We start from the raw sequence: 18979 nt of genomic DNA, 5'->3' as shown, positions 1-18979 counted from the left end.
AAAATAGGATAAGAAAATAATCCATATTACATATAAAGCAACACAAATATTACAAACATGACATTAAAAAGAGCGCAAGTCACTCGTATTTCTTAAGGAACACTGCCCAACAGCGACACCCGCAGGTAAAGTTACAGTAGGAGTCATGCCTCCTATTCCTCTCGTAGAAAAACATAGAAAACCATCAGACCCCCAGCGTGTGGTGGGTTTTGTGGGGGGTAATTGAGAATGAATGGGGGAAAGTCACGTGAGAGGAGGCAATGTCTCCATCGCGCTATGATTGGATGTAATTTATGATTGGATATGATTGGTTTGTGCGATAAATCCCACCTGACGTGCACGTTCCGCGCATCAGCTTGAATGAACAAATAATTGCGTCAATGGGAAGACTAATTGAAAAGTAATTAAACAGATCACCCAGTTAGATATCACCGCTTTATGTCACGTCAAAATCAAACTTGAAATGGAATGAAAGCATGATGTTGACTGTGGGGGTTTTTAGTGCAATCAGCTTGGTGAAATTAAAAATACAATTCCTGTCTGTGACAGACGGTGTTTACGGAGCATGACTGATGATCCAAAATAGCCTAAGTTGACTATTAAAAAGAAAAACATCAATACACAAATAAAATGTATTGTTTAAATTATTATTGCCTTTAGTTATTATTTTGGAATGAATGTAGAAATGCTTAAAACACTAACTTGATGAGATTGACTTGGTTTTGATAAATAGAACATTTATTACAATACATTGTTAATGTAAAATTACAAAATAGAATTGTATTTGGTTTCTTGGTTTCTTTTTTGATGTAATGTAAAGTAATATTCATTTAACAAAGAAGATGTGTCAACGTTAAGAGTAATGCACATGAATTTACATTGATTCATAAATAAATAAAAAATGTGCCTCCTCATTTCAGAACACCACTGCACGCCACTGCTACTTACCTACTATACAGTAGGAGAAAACAGTATGTGAAAATATTATGTTCGAAACCTCAGTATTCATAAAAGAGTAGGCAAGAAATCCCCTGATGAGCTACTGCTCCCACCCAGATTCTGAAGCACTCATCGTTGGATACTTTTCTATTCCTGCCTTCCCAGGAGGCCACGGGACGTAAGCAGAGAAGATCGATGCAGGTATTTTCAAATGTGAGTAACCAAAAACACGGTTCCTTGTGTTAAAATTGCATTTGTTGTAGAGTAAACTGTTGAATTGTTGATTGTGTAAAGACTCTAGACAGTATAGTTGTGATTTTGCTGTAAAAACACGCTTTATTATGTATAAATTCTAAACCATATCCCAGATGGCATGTAATCATTGAAACAATGTTGAGTCAGTGTTGATGCGTCAACGCTAATTGTATTGAATTAATGTTACAAAGTAATGTTGCTTCAGGATCGCTCTTGCACCCTCAATTAATGTTGAAGCAATATTGAGATTTCAACCACAAATCAATTGGTAATATGATTGATTCAGCATCACTTTTGCACCCTCAGTTACTGTTGAAACAATATTGAGATTTCAACAAAAAAAAAGTCATTGAATCAACATTATGAAATGGTGTTGGTTCAATATTAACATGAAGTTCTAACTTCAACATTAATATTTTAACTACACTTCAGTGGTGCGTCTGTCACGGGAATAATACGCGGATGCAAGTTGCAAGTAAAATCTCTTTATTGAGAAAACCACAGAGTCCAACACGTTGCAGCCAGCGGGAGAGTGGTGACACAGGGACTTCGATGGGCAGTCCTGAACAGAAGAGTGAAGACCGTGTGTAGAGTATCCAGAGTGAAGGGAAAACACCAGGTGAGTAATCCAAACGGGACTGGAACCGGAACAGCACGACACGATGACTCAGACAGAGGAACACACAGGATAACAGGAAGCAGCACGGGCGATATCCAGCAACGATCTGACAAACATGGGACGAAAGACAGGGCAATAAATAGGCTGGTAGATGACATTCAGCTGCCGCTGATCACTGGTAATCAGCGGTGACGCCCACATGAAACAATCAGCGTGACGAACACACACACACACACACAAAAACACACAAGACCAGAATGAGACAGCGGATTACCAACCGTGACAGCGTCAACAAATTCCTGACCTTTTCAAAGTTAAACATTTTTAAATTGTATAATTGACACCTTTCCAGCGGTTTAGTCAAATTATTTTATTTAACAGTTTAACACAATCAATGACAAAAAAAAGAGAGCATTCTTTAAAAAAGACCACTGCCTCTTTTCCTTTGGGTGCTCTGAAATCTGAAAAAGAGCTAATCAATTTAGTTGTCAAACATGCAGTCACATTCAAGAATGTTAGGTAATATACTAAACACAATAGTATTCACTTTTGTTGGTAATGTTGGTAATCAGACAGTTGACGGTAGCCATTGATTTCCATAGTAGGGAAAAAATACTGTGGAAGCCAATGGTTAGCGTCATCTGTCTGATTACCAACATTCTTTAAAATATCTTCTTTTGTGTTCAACAGAAAAAAAGAAACTCATACAGGTTTGGAACAACTTGAGGGTGAATAAAAGATGACAGAATTTTCATTTCGGGGTGAACTATCCCTTTAACCCTCATGTACTGTTGCGGGTCAATTTGACCTATTTTGATTTTTGAGAAATACCAGTAAACCTATGTTTTTTTTTTCTCATTTAGGGTCATGAACATGCATGCAAAGTTTAAACACACTGATGTGTTGTGAAATGTGCGGTAGCACTTTATTTTACAGTCCTGTTCCCCATGTACATACTATGTACTTATTATCGTAATTGCAATAACTGAGTAATAACTAGGTACTAAACCTGAACCTACCCCTAAACCTAACCTTAACCCATGTAGTTACCTTATAATACCCAGTACTCAGACTTGGTAGGCATGACTTCAACGGTCTCTGGCTGGGCAGGCATGACGTGAACATTCTCTGGTTGGGCTGGCATGACATAAACAGGCACTGACCTAGCTGACATGACATAAACATTCACTGGCTGGGCAGGCATGACATGAACAGGCACTGACCTAGCTGGCATGATGTGAACAGTCTCTGGCAGGGCAGGCATGATGTGAACAGTCTCTTGCAAGGCAGACATGACGTGAACAGGCTCAGGTTTAGCAGGCATGACGTGAAGAAACTCAGGCTTGGCAGGCATGACATGAACAGGCCCTGGGGTGGCAGGCATGATGTGGGTAGGCATGACATGAACAGGCATGACGTGAACAGGCCTTGGTGTGGCAGTCATGGTGTGGAAACACTCTGGCGTTGCGGGTACTGTAGGATTGCGGCACTCATCATCCGTGGTCTATGTACTGGGCCAGGGAAAAATGGATTTTCCCCCCTGGCATTTGTGATCGAACGGGTTCATTAAGTCCATAGTGAAAAATGTCTTTCAAAGCTAAGGGTGGGAAAAAAAAAAATATATATATGATACATCGATACAATACACTCTTTGTTTATTACTTGTAATATGTTCCGTTGCTCTTCTTTATTATTTGCTACTTGCTTGTATGTTTTAAAGTTATATTAGTTTAAAATTCTTAACATACAATTGTTTTAATTATTTTTTTTCAATTTGTAATTATTTTAAAAAGTAGGCCTACTAGAAAAAAAAGTAGATCAAGAATCGTTTTGGAATCGGATCGTGACTCCCAGAATCAGAATTGGATTGGATTAAAGATTCCCACCCCTATTCAAAGCCACATTATTAAAATCCACATGATAGCACACTTCACAAAAATCCTGAACATAATCGTCAATGGGTTGATTACCTTGACGGAGGTGAAGTAGAGTGACTGTTGAGTTCATGGTGATCGGTCAAGTATTCTGTAACAACAGTCCACTGAGGTGAGTTGTAGTTGACAACCCATGCAGTTTATTTAGTAGCGAGTTGGCAGTGGTGACGGCAGGAGCGCGTAAGTGTTTTGCTTAATATCTGTTGTGGGTCATTTGCTTCGTTTATTATTTGCTGCTAGGAAGGATTTAAATTTGTATCTGTGTTTGTCCTATTTTCTACCTTGACTATAATTGTATTTTAATTGCACTGGTTTAGAATAACAGGCGTGTTTGCAGACTTTATTGGTGTTATTGCTCGTAATTGAGCAGAGTTTTGTTTCGATTCACAGCCATTCACGGGCTTTAGGCTTTTGCAGTGCTAATTTGCAAGGTGGGCGTAGCTCTTTAAATCACGTGTTAATAAGCTGTATATTTATTGTGTGTGTGCGCGCTGTCGCGGAAGCGTCAGCAGGAGCGTTCAGCCTCTTCGTATGAAGACCGACTCGGGTAAAGACCTGCGACTCTACCTACGCGACTCCACCGAGCAACGACACCGGTAGGCACTTAACTTTCTTCCTCCTTTCATACTTTTCCTTCATCATCAGCATGTGCTTTCAATACATTCCTGTTGTCTCTCGGCAACGCTCCACTAACCCACGTAAAAGGCAGCGCAATGCTTCTAACCTGCACCCTATTTACTCCTCTTCTAACACTAATACTCCTCTCTCTGTCTCTGTGGGTCTATGGAATTGTCAGTGAGCAGTTAACAAAGCTGACTTCATTCCAGCCTTTGCTACTAATTCTTCTCTTAATATCTTGGGATTGACTGAGACCTGGATTCGTCCAGAGGACTCAGCAACCCCTGCTGCTCTCTCTAACAACTTCACTTTCTCTCATACCCCTCGCCAGTCTGGGAGGGGTGGGGGCACAGGTCTTCCCATTTCTGACAATTGGAAATACTCGACTCATTCCTCTCTTTGCAACAACAATTCATTTGAGTTTCATGCTATTATATATACAATATACAATTATATACAATCTCAAATCCTGCCAAAATTCATATCGTACTAATTTATCGCCCCCCAGGCCAACTGGGTACCTTTGTAGAGGAACTGGACATGCTGCTGTCCTCGTTCCCAGAGGATGGTAGCCCACTTGTAGTTTTTGGCGATTTCAACATTCATCTAGAGAAGCCTTATGCTTCAGACTTCCTCTCTCTTGTAGCCTCATTCGATCTTAATCGGCTCATCACCACAAGTACTCACAAATCTGGCAACCAACTTGACCTCATTTACACACGTAATTGCGTCACTGACAACATCTTGGTAAAACCTCTGCACATTTACGGTCATTTCTTCATTACTTTTAATCTACAACTCCCTATTTGTTCACCACCAACTCCTCTACCAGTTACCTTCAGATGAAACCTGCGCTCTCTTTCTTCTTCTCATCTTTCCTCTGTCGTGTCATCCTCCCTTCCCTCACCCACACAGTTCTCATCTTTGAATGTGAATAAAGCAACAGACACTTTATGTTCCACCTTAACTTCATATCTTGATAGTATCTGTCCTCTGTCATCCAGGCCTGCACTTGCTACTCCCTCTAATCCCTGGTTATCCGATGTTCTTCGTGAACATCGGACCAAACTCAGGGCTGCGGAGAGGAAATGGCACAAATCAAAAGACCAATATGACCTAGGTTGCTATCAATCTCTGCTCTCATCCTTTTCTGCTGGAATTCATGCTGCTAAATCTACCTATTTCCACAACAAAATCAACAGCGCTTCAAACACACGCACACTTTTCAAAACATTCAACTCTCTCCTCTGTCCCCCTCCACCACCACCCACCTCATCACTAACTGCTGATAATTTTGCTAATTTTTTCACTGACAAAACATCTACCATCAGCAGTCAGTTCTCCGCTCCACACACACAGGAACTCAGACCAATCACACACACAGCCGCACACCTCCTCTCTTCATTCTCTCCTCTCACTGAGACAGAAGTATCCAAACTTCTCCTCTCCAGCCATCCCACCACCTGCCCTCTAGATCCCATCCCCTCACACCTTCTACAAGCCATCGCTCCTACACTTTTACCAGCACTTACACACATTATCAACACATCTCTCCACACTGGCACTTTCCCTAACACATTCAAGCAGGCTCGGGTAACCCCACTGCTTAAAAAACCCACATTAAGCACGTCTCTTGTAGACAGATACAGACCTGTTTCTCTCCTACCATTCATAGCAAAAACAATTGAACGAGTTGTTTTCATCCAGGTGTCATCTTTCCTCTCACAGAGCAACCAATTTGATGTCAATCAATCTGGTTTCAAGAGTGGCCACTCGACTAAGACTGCACTACTGTCGGTTACTGAATCCTTGCGGATTGCAAAGGCTAATTCCAAATCATCAGTTCTCATTCTGCTCGATCTATCTGCTGCCTTTGACACAGTGAATCATCAGATCCTTCTGTCCACCCTCTCATCACTTGGCATCACAGGTACTCCACTTCTCTGGTTTGAATCCTATCTCACAGGAAGGTCTTTCAGGGTTGCCTGGAGAGGGGAGGTATCCAAAGCTCATCAACTGACCACAGGGGATCCTCAGGATTTAGTGCTTGGACCCCTCCTCTTCTCCATTTACACTACATCACTTGGTCCCATCATTCAGGCACATGGTTTCTCCTACCATTGCTATGCTGATGACACACAACTCTTCCTTTCATTCCAACCAGATGATCCCACAGTAGCTACACGAATCTCAAGCTGTCTGGCGGACATCTCGGCATGGATGAAGGAACATCATCTACAGCTCAACCTGGCAAAGACTGAGCTTCTCGTCTTCCCTGCCAATCCGACTCTAAATCATGATTTCAGCATCCAGCTAGGCACATCTTCTATTACCCCATCAAATTCGGCCAGAAATCTTGGAGTAATCCTTGATGACCAACTGACCTTCAAAGACCACATTGCAAATACCACTCAGTCATGCAGATTTGCACTATACAACATCAGGAAAATCAGGCCCTTTCTAACAGAACATGCAACACAACTTCTGGTCCAGGCCCTGGTCATTTCTAGGCTTGATTACTGCAATGCTCTTCTGGCTGGACTGCCATCATGCACAATCAGGCCTCTACAAATGATTCAGAACGCTGCAGCACGTCTCGTCTTCAACGAGCCCAAAAGAGCCCACGTCACGCCTCTCTTCATCTCTCTTCACTGGCTACCAATTGCTGCTCTCATCAAATTCAAGGCGTTGACGCTTGCTTACAGATCTACCACAGGCTCTGCACCCTCCTACTTCCACTCACTCTTACAAGTCTACACTCCTACCTGAAGCCTACGCTCATTAAAGGATGGTACCATCACAGAGAGGCACGAAATCACTCTCCAGGACATTCTCGTTCATTGTTCCTTGCTGGTGGAACGATCTTCCTGCCTTTATCCGGAATGCAGAATCCCTGGCAATATTCAAAAGACAGCTGAAAACTCATCTCTTTCGTGAGCACTTAACCTCATCTTAAAAAAAAAAAAAAATGTCTTATACCTATCCTTTCACTTCCTCTAATCCCTCTCTATTGTAGCTTATGATACTCTGAGCATTACCTAAGACTTGTATTGTGAGCACTTTTTGTGTCTATTTGCCTCGTCATGACAACTCGCTTGTTGTATTCCTCACTTGTAAGTCGCTTTGGATAAAAGCGCATGCCAAATGAGTAAATGTAAATTTAAATAATATAATCCAAAGTAAACAAAACAATGACTTGACTTGACTAAATGAACAAAACATGAACATAAACTCACCAACAGTATGTTACAAAGACAATACTTGACAAAGAACAATGAAACATGAGGGCTATTTATATACAAGGACTAATGACAAACAAGGAACACCTGTGAACAATCAAGACAATGACCCAATCAGAAAACAGAACAAATAAAACACATGACTAAAACAAACAATGACAACATGACACATTCACAAGGGGAGCACTTGGCAAGATCACATGAGGAGCAAGGGAATCACATGACAAAAGGAAGCATTTGGCAAACATAACAAACAAAGCAATGAAACATAGCATGAAACATGAACATAACACCAAACAAGACATTACACAAATTTAAAATCTGTCGCTATTTATCTATTGCTCTGTCATTTCTTTTGAAAATCAGTCACCAAATATGAAAAAAGTAGATCAAGAATCGTTTTGGAATCGGATCGTGACTCCCAGAATCAGAATTGGATTGGATCATGAGGCGATTAAAGATTCCCACCCCTATTCAAAGCCACATCATTAAAATCCACATGATAGCACACTTCACAAAAATCCTGAACATAATCCTCAATGGGTTGATTACCTTGACGGAGGTGAAGTAGAGTGACTGCTGAGTTCATGGTGATCGGTCAAGTATTCTGTAACAACAGTCCACTGAGGTGAGTTGTAGTTGACAACCCATGCAGTTTATTTAAATAACATAATCCAAAGTAAACAAAACAATGACTTGACTTGACTAAATAAACAAAACATGAACATAAACTCACCAACAATATGTTACAAAGACAATACTTGACAAAGAACAATGAAACATGAGGGCTATTTATATACAAGGACTAATGACAAACAAGGAACACCTCTGAACAATCAAGACAATGACCCAATCAGAAAACAGAACAAACACATGACTAAAACAAACAATGACAACATGACACATTCACAAGGGGAGCACTTGGCAAGATCACATGAGGAGCAAGGGAATCACATGACAACAGGAAGCACTTGGCAAACATAACAAACAAAGCAATGAAACATGAACATAACACCAAATAAGACAATACACAAATTAAAAATCTGTCGCTATTTATCTATTGCTCTGTCATTTCTTTTGAAAATCAGTCACCAAATATGAAAACTAGAGTCTGAAAGCTTTCAAGTGCAATATAGTTTGTCAAGATTACTTTAGATTTAGACTAAGATATTATAGTTATAAATGTGTAATCGCACAGGTCCCACAGGAGGGGGGAGGGGCAGTCTCATAAATTCAGATATTTATTCTTTGTAATGTGTGGAAAGTATTGATATTAAAAGTTAATTATTTTTGATGAGTATGATTTCTAGCAAAATATGCACTTCATAAAATCTGACCTGAACGAACCATGAATCATTAATTTAATGCACCAGTTCAGCTTTATAATCTGGAGGTACTTGCTTGTCATTTTGTTTTTGAATGCGGATTCCCTTGTCGGCGTCCTTGGCTTGGAGTAAAGGGATTCCCGAGTCGATGATTTGTTGCAGGATCTTTTCAGGTCCGGATTGATGTCAGGTAAAAACCAATCACGTTCGGGCGTGCTGGCAAACATATGAAGTCTCTTGTCGTGGCTGGAGTTTAAAGTTGAGGCGGCAAAAGTCGTTGGTTAAACTTTGCGGCAAAACTTAACTTAGAACACGAGACTCTCAACGGAAAAGAGAGTTAAAGTAAAAGAAAAGGAAAGTGAGTAAGAAATTGGATGGCTTGAATGAGCTGCTTGTCTGTCCTTCATAGTCTGTTCTTTTCTAAGCCATATTATTCTGTCTTCTTTGTTCTTACTATTACACTCTTAGTTTTAGTTCTGTAGTCTTCATCTTTTAGATCAGCAGAAGATGCTCTTTTATAGGGCTCTGAAAGTAAACTGCCTGTCTAGATGAGGGGTTGAGGTGATGAATGTTAACTTATATAATCATATACATCTTACAGGAAACTGTAAAGTTCAGACTGATTGTTCATAGAAGGCATTTTTCACTTAGAAAAAAGTGAAAGGCTTCATGCATGTTCAGAGTAGAAGTTGTTGCACAGGGAAAGGCTTGCATGTGAAATTAAACATATGCTATGGTTTTGAATTTCTTTAAAATTTTCTTTACATTATTATCTACAGCCACAATGATTTCCCAGTGTTATTTTGATTTAAACTAAAAGGTGTTACAGTACAGAAGGGACGGAGACAATGGGAAACAGGTAAGTGATGTTTATTGAACAACCAGAAGAACAAGTAGTGATGCAGGTGAGTAAATGGCAATATAGCAGGTTGAATGGAAGATAACTGAGAGGTAATACTGTCCTTTGTGTTGTAGGCGTGGAGATCGTGGATGGCAGAGGAATGGAGATCGTAGCAGAGATGAGACGACACTGGGGAACTCACATGAAGACTGGAACACGGAAGGAAACTAGGAGGACACTTGAGAAGAGACAGTAAGTATACTGGAGTCCTTGAGGTAAGCATAGAAGACGTTCTATGTGCAAACGAGACCGGATGCTGACTGAAGTGTGTGTGAGTCCTTTATGTCGTGGCTGATTGGGGTGTTGATGGGTGAAAGGTGCGTGTGCTCAGAACTCTGGTGAGGGAGTGCACTGTGATTGGGTGATGGTGGAGCCTGGCGTGTCTGTGACAAACGGGGCCAAGGTAATGAATTTGATTTCCAGGGAATGCCTGAACTGATCAAATGCATACCTTGAATGCAATATAAGATACTTTGGATAAATGCATGTAATGTAAATGTAAATGTTGGTGTATTTGTTTACCAAGGAGACGTCAACGCAGTGAAGAGCTGGAGATGAAATATAAGATGTGAAGAAAACAGAAAACAAAATTTTTGTTTATCATTTTCAGTCATTTTGCAAAAATTGGTTCAAAAAAGAATGCAAAATGTGTGAAAGTGTATTTATAGGACAGAAGAGGTAATATGTGCTTGAACTATTGAGAATGTGCAAAACACAAACCCATACAAATCAAATCAGAAACACATGAAATAAAATGCAAAAAAAGTATCTTTTTGGCTCTTTTTGCTGTGCGCTGGTTACAAATTTGAGTTTTTCTTTGAGTTTGGCCACAACAAGCATTTCATAAATCTTTCAAATATCATTTCTACCACAGAATGCTGTAAAAAGCAATTCATGATTCAAGATGCGACTTTCAGAAAAATGAACAAATAAAATTAGTGAAAGTGTAAGAAATGTTTTAAGAGAGTTTATTAAGTTCACAGGGTTAAATGTGCCCATAGTTAAAGATACACCGTTATACTAATTCACATATCCACATTTAATGTATAGCCTACTCTAGTGATTTTGCTTTGATTTTGTTTTATTCTATTGTACAACTGTGATGCTGTGCTGCATTTATTCACTTCTGTTTCTCTGAAATTTGCTGAGATTTGCTCTCATGGACACTGAATTCTCTTTAAAGTGGGTGTTTTTGAGAAGGATCATTATTACATTCTGTTGGGAAATTTGACAGCATATTTCTTAATATCTTACACAATTCAAAACGGAACTTCTGGCTGTGAGGCGACAGTATAAATGTTTACATGTTACATCAATCTACACTAAATTCAAAGTTTTGCACTGGATTCGTGGTTCTCGGGACAAATTTTGTTACTGGAAGGTCAGTGTCTCAAATTTAACCAATAATTACACTATATAAGTTACATAAATGTGAAGACTTGGCTAACGAATCTGAGTTTTTGTGGCAGTTTTATTTGTAGATGTTCCTTGCCTGAATGAACACAGCTGTGTACGTGTACAAAAACTGCCACAAAAAATATACTGAAATAATCTATTCTAATATAAGAGCGGCTATGATAATGCTAATATGTCAAATTATTATCACTCAATAAGAACAGCGTTTCATAGATATTTGTTTGTAGCTTAAAATCTCCTGTATCTTTTCCAAAGTTGCTTAAAAAGTGGAGGCTAAAAGTTTGGAGGAAGATCTAAAGGCCGGAACAGGGAAATTGGGGTGCTGTTTAACATCAAATATATATATATAAGTAGCAAAAGTTTATATATATTACTGGGGGAAAAAATGTGTGTGTATATATATATATATATATATATATATTAAAACAGTTTACATATAGGTGGTAAATAAAATTATTATTTATAATAAATTTATTATCAGTATTTACATTTTACAATTTATGTTTCAATCAAATGTTTAGTGATTATCTGTGCCATGAATTTTTTATTTAATAATCTAATAATTGTATTTTATAATCCAATGCCAATAATTTGTATGTGTTCAGTGACCTAAAGTTTTATGTGATGATGGAAACAGCCACAAGAACATTAATGTTGACTCCATTGTTTTATAGATGAGTGCATCCAAACCCCAGGAAAGGTAATTCTGCTCAGATTTCTAAAATGGAAGCTGTGCACTTCATTATATCACCTATAAGTACTGAACTGCATTTTACACAATTAACATCTATTACAAACTAGATAGTTAATAAGACTTAACTGGGTAACACTTTATAATAACTGCACACTATGAAGCATTAGTTAAGCATTATTAAACAGTCAAATCATCATTTATAAAGCATTAATATACATTAATAAGCAGTTCGTTAATACAGCTGTAAATGCTTTGTTCTTGATTTATAAGCATATCTATAATGTGTTCAATAATTTTCATACTTTATTAATGATCAATTTATCATTTCTAAATTAAGTATTACATTATTTACAAACCAGTTATTTAGGAGTGTTCAGTGCTTCATAAGATCATTTAGAAAATGTAAGTAAATGATTAATAAACTATTTAAACATACATTTATACATTTTCTTATTTAGACATATAATAATAGTTACTCAGTGTGTTAATAAATGCTTTATTAATACATATTCCTACTGTAATTCATGATTAATTCAGGTATAAAACATTTAGTAGTTGTCAGTGAACTATTGTTGTGAGCTCATCTAAAGTGAGGACTATTCATGCCTCGTAAAGCTTTTATAAAGGAGATTTAAAGGCTCAGTGATCTTCTGCACTGCTGTTCTCTAATGTTTTAAAGTTAGTACTGAGGTAGTTTTGACACTGTGAAATATTTTATTTTAGTTTTATAAACAATATGTTGTTGTATTTTGGCACTCCTGTAATCCAGTGTTGGCACTGGTAAATTTTTATTCAGAAATGTTTACACTTTACAGAAATGTATTTTTATATCAGATTGCAAAAGCTTAGTTTCATTTTGCTGCACAGTTATGTTTTCTGGAGGAGTACAGGGATTTTTACTTTCTGTGAAATTGCAGCGGTTTACTTTTAATTTTATATCAAGTTACCTGTCATAAAGTTTCATTTTTTTCCCCTTGAAATAAACATTTCTATGTTCTGTATCCTTCAAATCTCCTTTATAAAAGCTTTACGAGGCATGAATAGTCCTCACTTTAGATGAGCTCACAAAAATAGTTAACTGACAACTACTAAATGTTTTATAACTACCTGAATTAATCATGAATTACAGTAGGAATGCATGTTAATAAAGCATTTATTAACACACTGAGTAACTATTATTATATGTCTAAATAATATGTATAAATGTACATTTAAATAGTTTATTAATCATTTACTTACACTTTATAAATTATTTTATGCACCACTGACACCTGCTAAATAACTGGTTTGTAAATAATGTAATACATAATTTAGAAATGATAAATTGATCATTAATAAAGTATGAAAATACAATTATTGAACACATTATAGATATTCTTATAAATCAAGAACAAAGCATTTATTTATAAACTGCTTAATAATGTCTATTAATGCTTTATAAATGATTAATTAACTATTTACTAATGCTTCATTGCGTGAGTTATTCTAAAGTGTTACCCTTAACGGTTTTTACATCTAAAATCAAAATAGCAGTATGTGATGTTAAATTCAGCACTGGTCTGTCTCTGCAGTGAGGTGAGAATCGAACACTCTCTGAACGAGAAGGAGGAGGAGTTTGTAGCCAAACGGAGAAAAGCTGTTCTAGAAAGCCTGCAGAAGCTTCAGATTCACTGCAGTGAGGTAAAACTTTACTTATAGGCTACTTCATGTATCTTCCTGGCTATTCCTTTTCTCTTACAAATTATTTCATAACTGATAAACATCAAATGTTTGCGAAGTCAAACTGTGTGTGTTTTAGACTGAAGTGCCAAACGTTGCATTACTGGGTTCTGGAGGAGGACAAAGAGCCATGGTGGGTTTGCTGGGATCCCTGGTTCAGCTCCAGAAAACAGGTCTTCTGGACTGTGTCCTTTATCTGAGCGGAATCTCTGGATCCACCTGGTATACAACAAACATTCACACACACACACACAAACGCAAACACACTCACTCACACAGATGTGGTGAATGTCATAAATTGACAGCATTTGTTGTTCCTCTGAAGGTGTATGGCCTCCTTATATCAGGAATCAGACTGGTCCACCAAACTAGAGACTGTGAAAGACAAGATCATCCAGAGACTCAGCGGTCCTGGAGTCAACTGGACAGAAGCATTTGACAAACTGAAGAAATATTACTATGAGAAAGACATATTCAGCTTGACTGACGTCTGGGCAGTGATGTTCATCACGGATTATGTGAAAGAGGTCTGTACCACATACCACAACCCTTAATGATGTATACAATCTTAATGAGGTGCTATATTTTTAGTAGGCAATTGATATGTATGACACACTTGATTAAAAATATAATTTTGTAAGTCATAAATGAGAAACTTTCTCATAATTATGACTAATAGTATCTGATTAATTGAGAAAATTGTAATAATGCCTTATGTCATGGTAATGAGAAAATTTCTTGCGATAATGGGAAATGTTCTCATAATAACGATTAATTTTCTCATAATTATTAGCAGCGCAAATGTCTCGGGTTACAACTGTAAGCCTGGTTCCCTGAGAACAGGGAACGAGACACTGCGTCCTGAGACGCTATTGCATGACTGGTATCTGAAGCATTTGTTAAATCACGGCAATCCTATTTGCTGGTGACGTTTATGACATAATACTAGTGTGACTAGTAAGTTTATAAGGGGCACCTAGAGAACATGTCATCCACTTATCGTCTAAAGGGACTGTGCAGGCAGCCTGGAGGCATAGCAAGGAGACGCAGTGTCTCGTTCCCTGTTCTTAGGGAACCAGGGTTACAGTCGTAACCCGAGACGTTCCCTTTCGAAAGGGAAGTCGCACTGCATCCTGAGACGCTATTGGGGAACGAAATACCTGCGTCACCATGCTGGGGGGAGTGCATGCCAAGAAATGGCTGTGACTAAGAACAAATAAGGGCAGTTTCAACAGAAATGCCAGAAACACTCCCCCTTCTGGTCACACACTAGGCTGTCAGTGACAGTACTCCCTATGGCCACTGCCTGAGTTATCATGCCTCAATGAGGAAGTACCTTCGTATAGTAACAGAAGGACTTGACAAAGGCTTGGAACCAGCATCTTCACTGGGAAGGGGTTCCTTTAAGGGAATATGTTACTTTTAGGGGGGCATCGTGTCAACCTCCAGAGCCACCAGGGAGGCTGACCCAGTCTGACTTGTGACCTAGTCTAGACAAGTCAAGTCGCCTTTATTTATATAGCACTTTTTACAATGCAGATTGTGTTAAAGCAGCTTTACAGTGATAACTGGAAAATAATTTTGGCTAAACACAAGCAGCTCTAGAAGAAAATGGTGTCATTGTCCAGCTTAAGTATAGTAGGCTATTGACTCATTCCATTGTAAAATTCAATATGAATATCAAGTGTCCCCAACTAAGCAAGCAAGAGGCGACAGCGGCAAGGAACCCAAACTCCATCAGGTGACAAAAATGGAGAGAAAAAAAACAGAGCCAGAACACAGCAGGTTAATATAATTAAAGTAAACAACTGGACACAAAATATTGATTTGAGATATTATATTAGCTCAGTAAACACAAAGTTTCCATAAAGAAAACCGTTTCTAGCGGGAGGTTTTTACTTGAGCTTGTTTGTGACTGAAGAAATTGTCCCAGTTCTCCCATAAACTGACAAAAAAAATATTATTTTTCACTTCAGATAGACGAACACACACTCACAGACCATTGGAACCAGCAGAGTAAAGACCCGTTTCCCATCTACACAGCGATCGACAAGGAATGCAAACAGCACAAAGATGGAGGTTTGTGTTTGTGTGTGTGAGAAAAACAGACAGAGTTAATGTGTTTGTTTCAGCTGTTATATGAACGTGTTTCTGTCTGCAGACCCCTGGTTTGAGTTCACTCCACATGAAGCAGGTTATTCTCTCACTGGAGCGTTTGTGAAAACCTCCAGCTTTGGCAGCAAGTTTGAAAATGGCTGTAAGATCAAGAACCAGCCTGAAATTGACATGTTGTACCTGCAAGGTAACAAACTCTGTTTTAAAAGAGAGTTTATTAATATTTATCATATCGGTAACACTTTATTTTAGGGTCTTTTAACTAGTTGCTTATTAGCATGCATATTACTAGAATATTGGCTATTTATTAGTACTTATTAAGCACATATTAATGCCTTATTCTGCATTAGCTTATTCTACATTCTTAATCCTATCCAATACTAAACCTAACAACTATGTTACTAACTATTAATAAGCAGTAAATTAGGAGTTTATTGAGGGAAAAGTTGTAGTTAATAGTGAATATTTGTTCCCTATACTAAAGTGTCACCATAATATCAACTTACATTCTACAGATTCTCCATTGTAAACTGTACATTGAACTGAATTAGAGAATACAGTAAAATAGATCAATAGTCTCTGGGATGTGTATTGATCTGGAGATCTGGAGATCTGGTCTGTCAAAACTATAAATATAAATATAACAATTAGAAATGCTGAAAAATAATTTAAAAAGCAATTTCACCAATACATTGAGGTGCTGTTTTCCATTATAAACCTTCTCATTACACAGTGATTTAAAGGAAAAATCATTTTTGCTTCACAATGAAAGCTTAAATGATAACTTTATGCATCAGAATGTTTGTATTATACATTTTTTTTATTTTTAAAAATAATACATTTTTGTTTATTGTATACTTTAAAAAAAAAAAAAGTGAAAATGTGAAAGTGAAGTGACATGTAGCCAAGTATGGTGTCCCATACTCAGAATTTGTGTTCTGCATTTATCCCATCCAAGTGCACACACACGGCAGTGAGCAGTGAACACACACACACACACACACACACACCGTGAACACACACCTGGAGCAGTTGGCAGCCATTTTTGCTGTGGCGCCCGAGGAGCAGTTGGGGGTTCGGTGCATTGCTCAAGTGTCTCACCTCAGTCATGGTATTGAGGGTGGAATTCACTCCCCCCATCAACAATTCCTGCCAGTGGGTGGAGTGAATGTACAGCGCTCTCTTCACTTTTAAGTATACACTTTTAAACTTAAATGTGTTTTCTGCAGCTCTGTGTGGCAGCGTTTTAGCTGATGGAGTCGAGATCCTTAAATTCCTCTGGGAACGAATAAAAGGTGCAACTTCATTTGTTCTTAATATTGATTGCTGTATAAAGCTGACAGTCATTTCACTATCATGTGAACTTTAACTCCATTTGACCCACCCTTCCCTCCCTCGGCCCGCCCCTCCACTCCAGAGTTCTTTGATCCTTTCCTGCATAAAAAAGAAACAGGGATGTTTGGAGAAATAAGGAAAGGTAAAGCATTTCTTACTGCTTTTATTTATTGACAAGTTGATCTACCTTTTGTGTCTAATGATCTGTTCATGAATACCTGCTAAAAAGTTAAACTTTTTGAAGTCCCCATGAAATCACTTCAGTGTGACTTTAATGATGAAAAATAAAAGTGAGCTTTATGCATTTTGCATATTTTTGTTCAACGTGTGTTTTCTTCAGAAGACGAATGTTATCAGTTGCTCATGGACCTGGTGGACATGAATCTCTCTGTTTTGAATGACAAAGATCCGTCTGATCTCCATGAATCCATCAGAACAAAGCTGAATGGTAAGATTTTCCTAAGGTGTGCTAGAAAATGTATCATTAATGGCTTTTCAGCAATATTTAAACAAGCTAATTGATGAAAACATGAATATGGATACATTAAAATGCAAAAACATTTGTTTTGGCCAAAAAAACAAAACAAAAAAAAACTAAACATAAGATACACAAACTAGAATTATACCTCGTCAGATAACAAGAACTCAACCTGCACATTCCCCTCTTTTTACAGAGCTCACCGGAGGCAAACATCACCTGGTTTTTCAAGACAAAAAACTGAATCTCACTGATAAAGAAGCTGCAAAACAGTATATGAAACAATACACTGAGGATGTGTGTAATGATTTGAGTCATTGCTTCTGTTTCTGGCCTTTTGGTAAGTTGAACTGTCTAAAAACATAGACAGAATATAAAACAATATCAAAACCATTTACTGAATTAGAACCACTGTGTATTTGTTTATCAGATATTTGGACAAGAATTTTAATAAGCATGGATCCGTGGATCTGGGCCAGAAATTATAACTTCCTCCACAACATGAATGGTGAGAACAGAAACTCAGATGGACAGGTGTTAACTGGAAATTCATTGTGAATAATACTGTATTATAATGCTGTAATCCCTCAGATGAAGCAGTGCCCTCCACTCTTCTGAAAAGTGAGAAGAGAGACTATGAAGACGCTGGACTGTTGCTCAACTCACCCTACTCCTCAGTGCTGAGAAAAGAGAGAAACATCGACCTCATCATTTCAGTGGACTTCAGTGACGATGCTGATCCTTTCACGGTATTATATGCAAAGAGAATTCACTTAGAGAAGTTAATTTAAATGAATAAATCCCCTAGAAATCATTTACTCCCTCTCATGTCATTCCAAACCTGTGACTTGTTTCTTCTGTAGAACACAACAGGAGATTTAAAACAAAAAACAAACAAAAAAAAGTCTTGCTGCTTTTTTCCTTGTGAGTTCAAACTAACATAAAATGTACAGGATTTTAAACACATTAACAGATAATCACAAATGCCGTATATCTGTAACGGTCTCGTTCTGTTTTAGTTCTCTGAGATTGTTTGTTTTCATGGTTATTCATTAGTTCCTCACCTGTAAATAGTTCCTTTGTTTACTCTGTCTGTGTATTTAAACCCTCAGTTTTCTCTGTTCATTTTCTTGTTGTCTTAGTTTTAACTTGTTTATATTTTCCTGTGCTCTCCTGTGTTCCCTGAGCATTATCTTTAAAGACTTATTCTAGTATTTTCCTGTTTGTGCGATTCACAACAACTAAGACACATGAAAATCTTTTAAACAGATAAAAGAAAACCATTTTAAAATAAGTGCATGAGTTTTCATGTAACCATATTATGATACTAAAAGAGTGTTATACATTAGCATTTCTCATTTATCTCATCCTGAAGATTTCCCTGAATAACAG

At 37.8% G+C, this 18979-nt stretch overlaps 2 protein-coding genes and 1 long non-coding RNA gene across 20 annotated transcripts in view; 1 reads left to right on the top strand and 2 right to left on the bottom strand.

The window, feature by feature from the left end:
- LOC127513098 (uncharacterized) overlaps positions 1 to 18979 on the bottom strand; it is a 122046-nt gene that overhangs the window by 68467 nt on the left and 34600 nt on the right. The gene's annotated exons all lie outside the window — the stretch shown is intronic.
- LOC127513127 (uncharacterized) lies at positions 1664 to 8374 on the bottom strand. The gene is made up of 3 exons (XR_007930335.1): positions 8157 to 8374; positions 3037 to 3410; positions 1664 to 1919 (listed from the first exon to the last, which is right to left on the bottom strand). It is a non-coding gene; the product is annotated as an uncharacterized LOC127513127 (long non-coding RNA).
- LOC127513090 (cytosolic phospholipase A2 gamma-like) overlaps positions 11039 to 18979 on the top strand; it is a 115696-nt gene continuing 107755 nt past the window's right edge. The window contains exons 1-13 of one of the 2 annotated variants that reach the window (XM_051894639.1): positions 11039 to 11211; positions 11921 to 11946; positions 13512 to 13620; positions 13739 to 13881; positions 13985 to 14186; positions 15636 to 15738; positions 15821 to 15961; positions 17004 to 17069; positions 17192 to 17251; positions 17450 to 17557; positions 17784 to 17927; positions 18018 to 18095; positions 18179 to 18336. In XM_051894639.1, the coding sequence (XP_051750599.1) occupies positions 11921 to 11946; positions 13512 to 13620; positions 13739 to 13881; positions 13985 to 14186; positions 15636 to 15738; positions 15821 to 15961; positions 17004 to 17069; positions 17192 to 17251; positions 17450 to 17557; positions 17784 to 17927; positions 18018 to 18095; positions 18179 to 18336 (1338 nt within the window). In that variant the 5' untranslated portion in view covers positions 11039 to 11211. The remainder of the gene's footprint in view (positions 11212 to 11920; positions 11947 to 13511; positions 13621 to 13738; positions 13882 to 13984; positions 14187 to 15635; positions 15739 to 15820; positions 15962 to 17003; positions 17070 to 17191; positions 17252 to 17449; positions 17558 to 17783; positions 17928 to 18017; positions 18096 to 18178; positions 18337 to 18979) is intronic. The other variant, XM_051894635.1, reaches the window with a different exon arrangement.

The sequence above is a fragment of the Ctenopharyngodon idella genome, chromosome 5 (assembly GCF_019924925.1).
Source record: "Ctenopharyngodon idella isolate HZGC_01 chromosome 5, HZGC01, whole genome shotgun sequence".
In the NCBI taxonomy this organism is placed as follows: Eukaryota; Metazoa; Chordata; class Actinopteri; order Cypriniformes; family Xenocyprididae; genus Ctenopharyngodon; species Ctenopharyngodon idella.
Note: the sequence above shows the minus strand (reverse complement) of the source record. Positions and strands in the feature narration are given on the sequence as shown.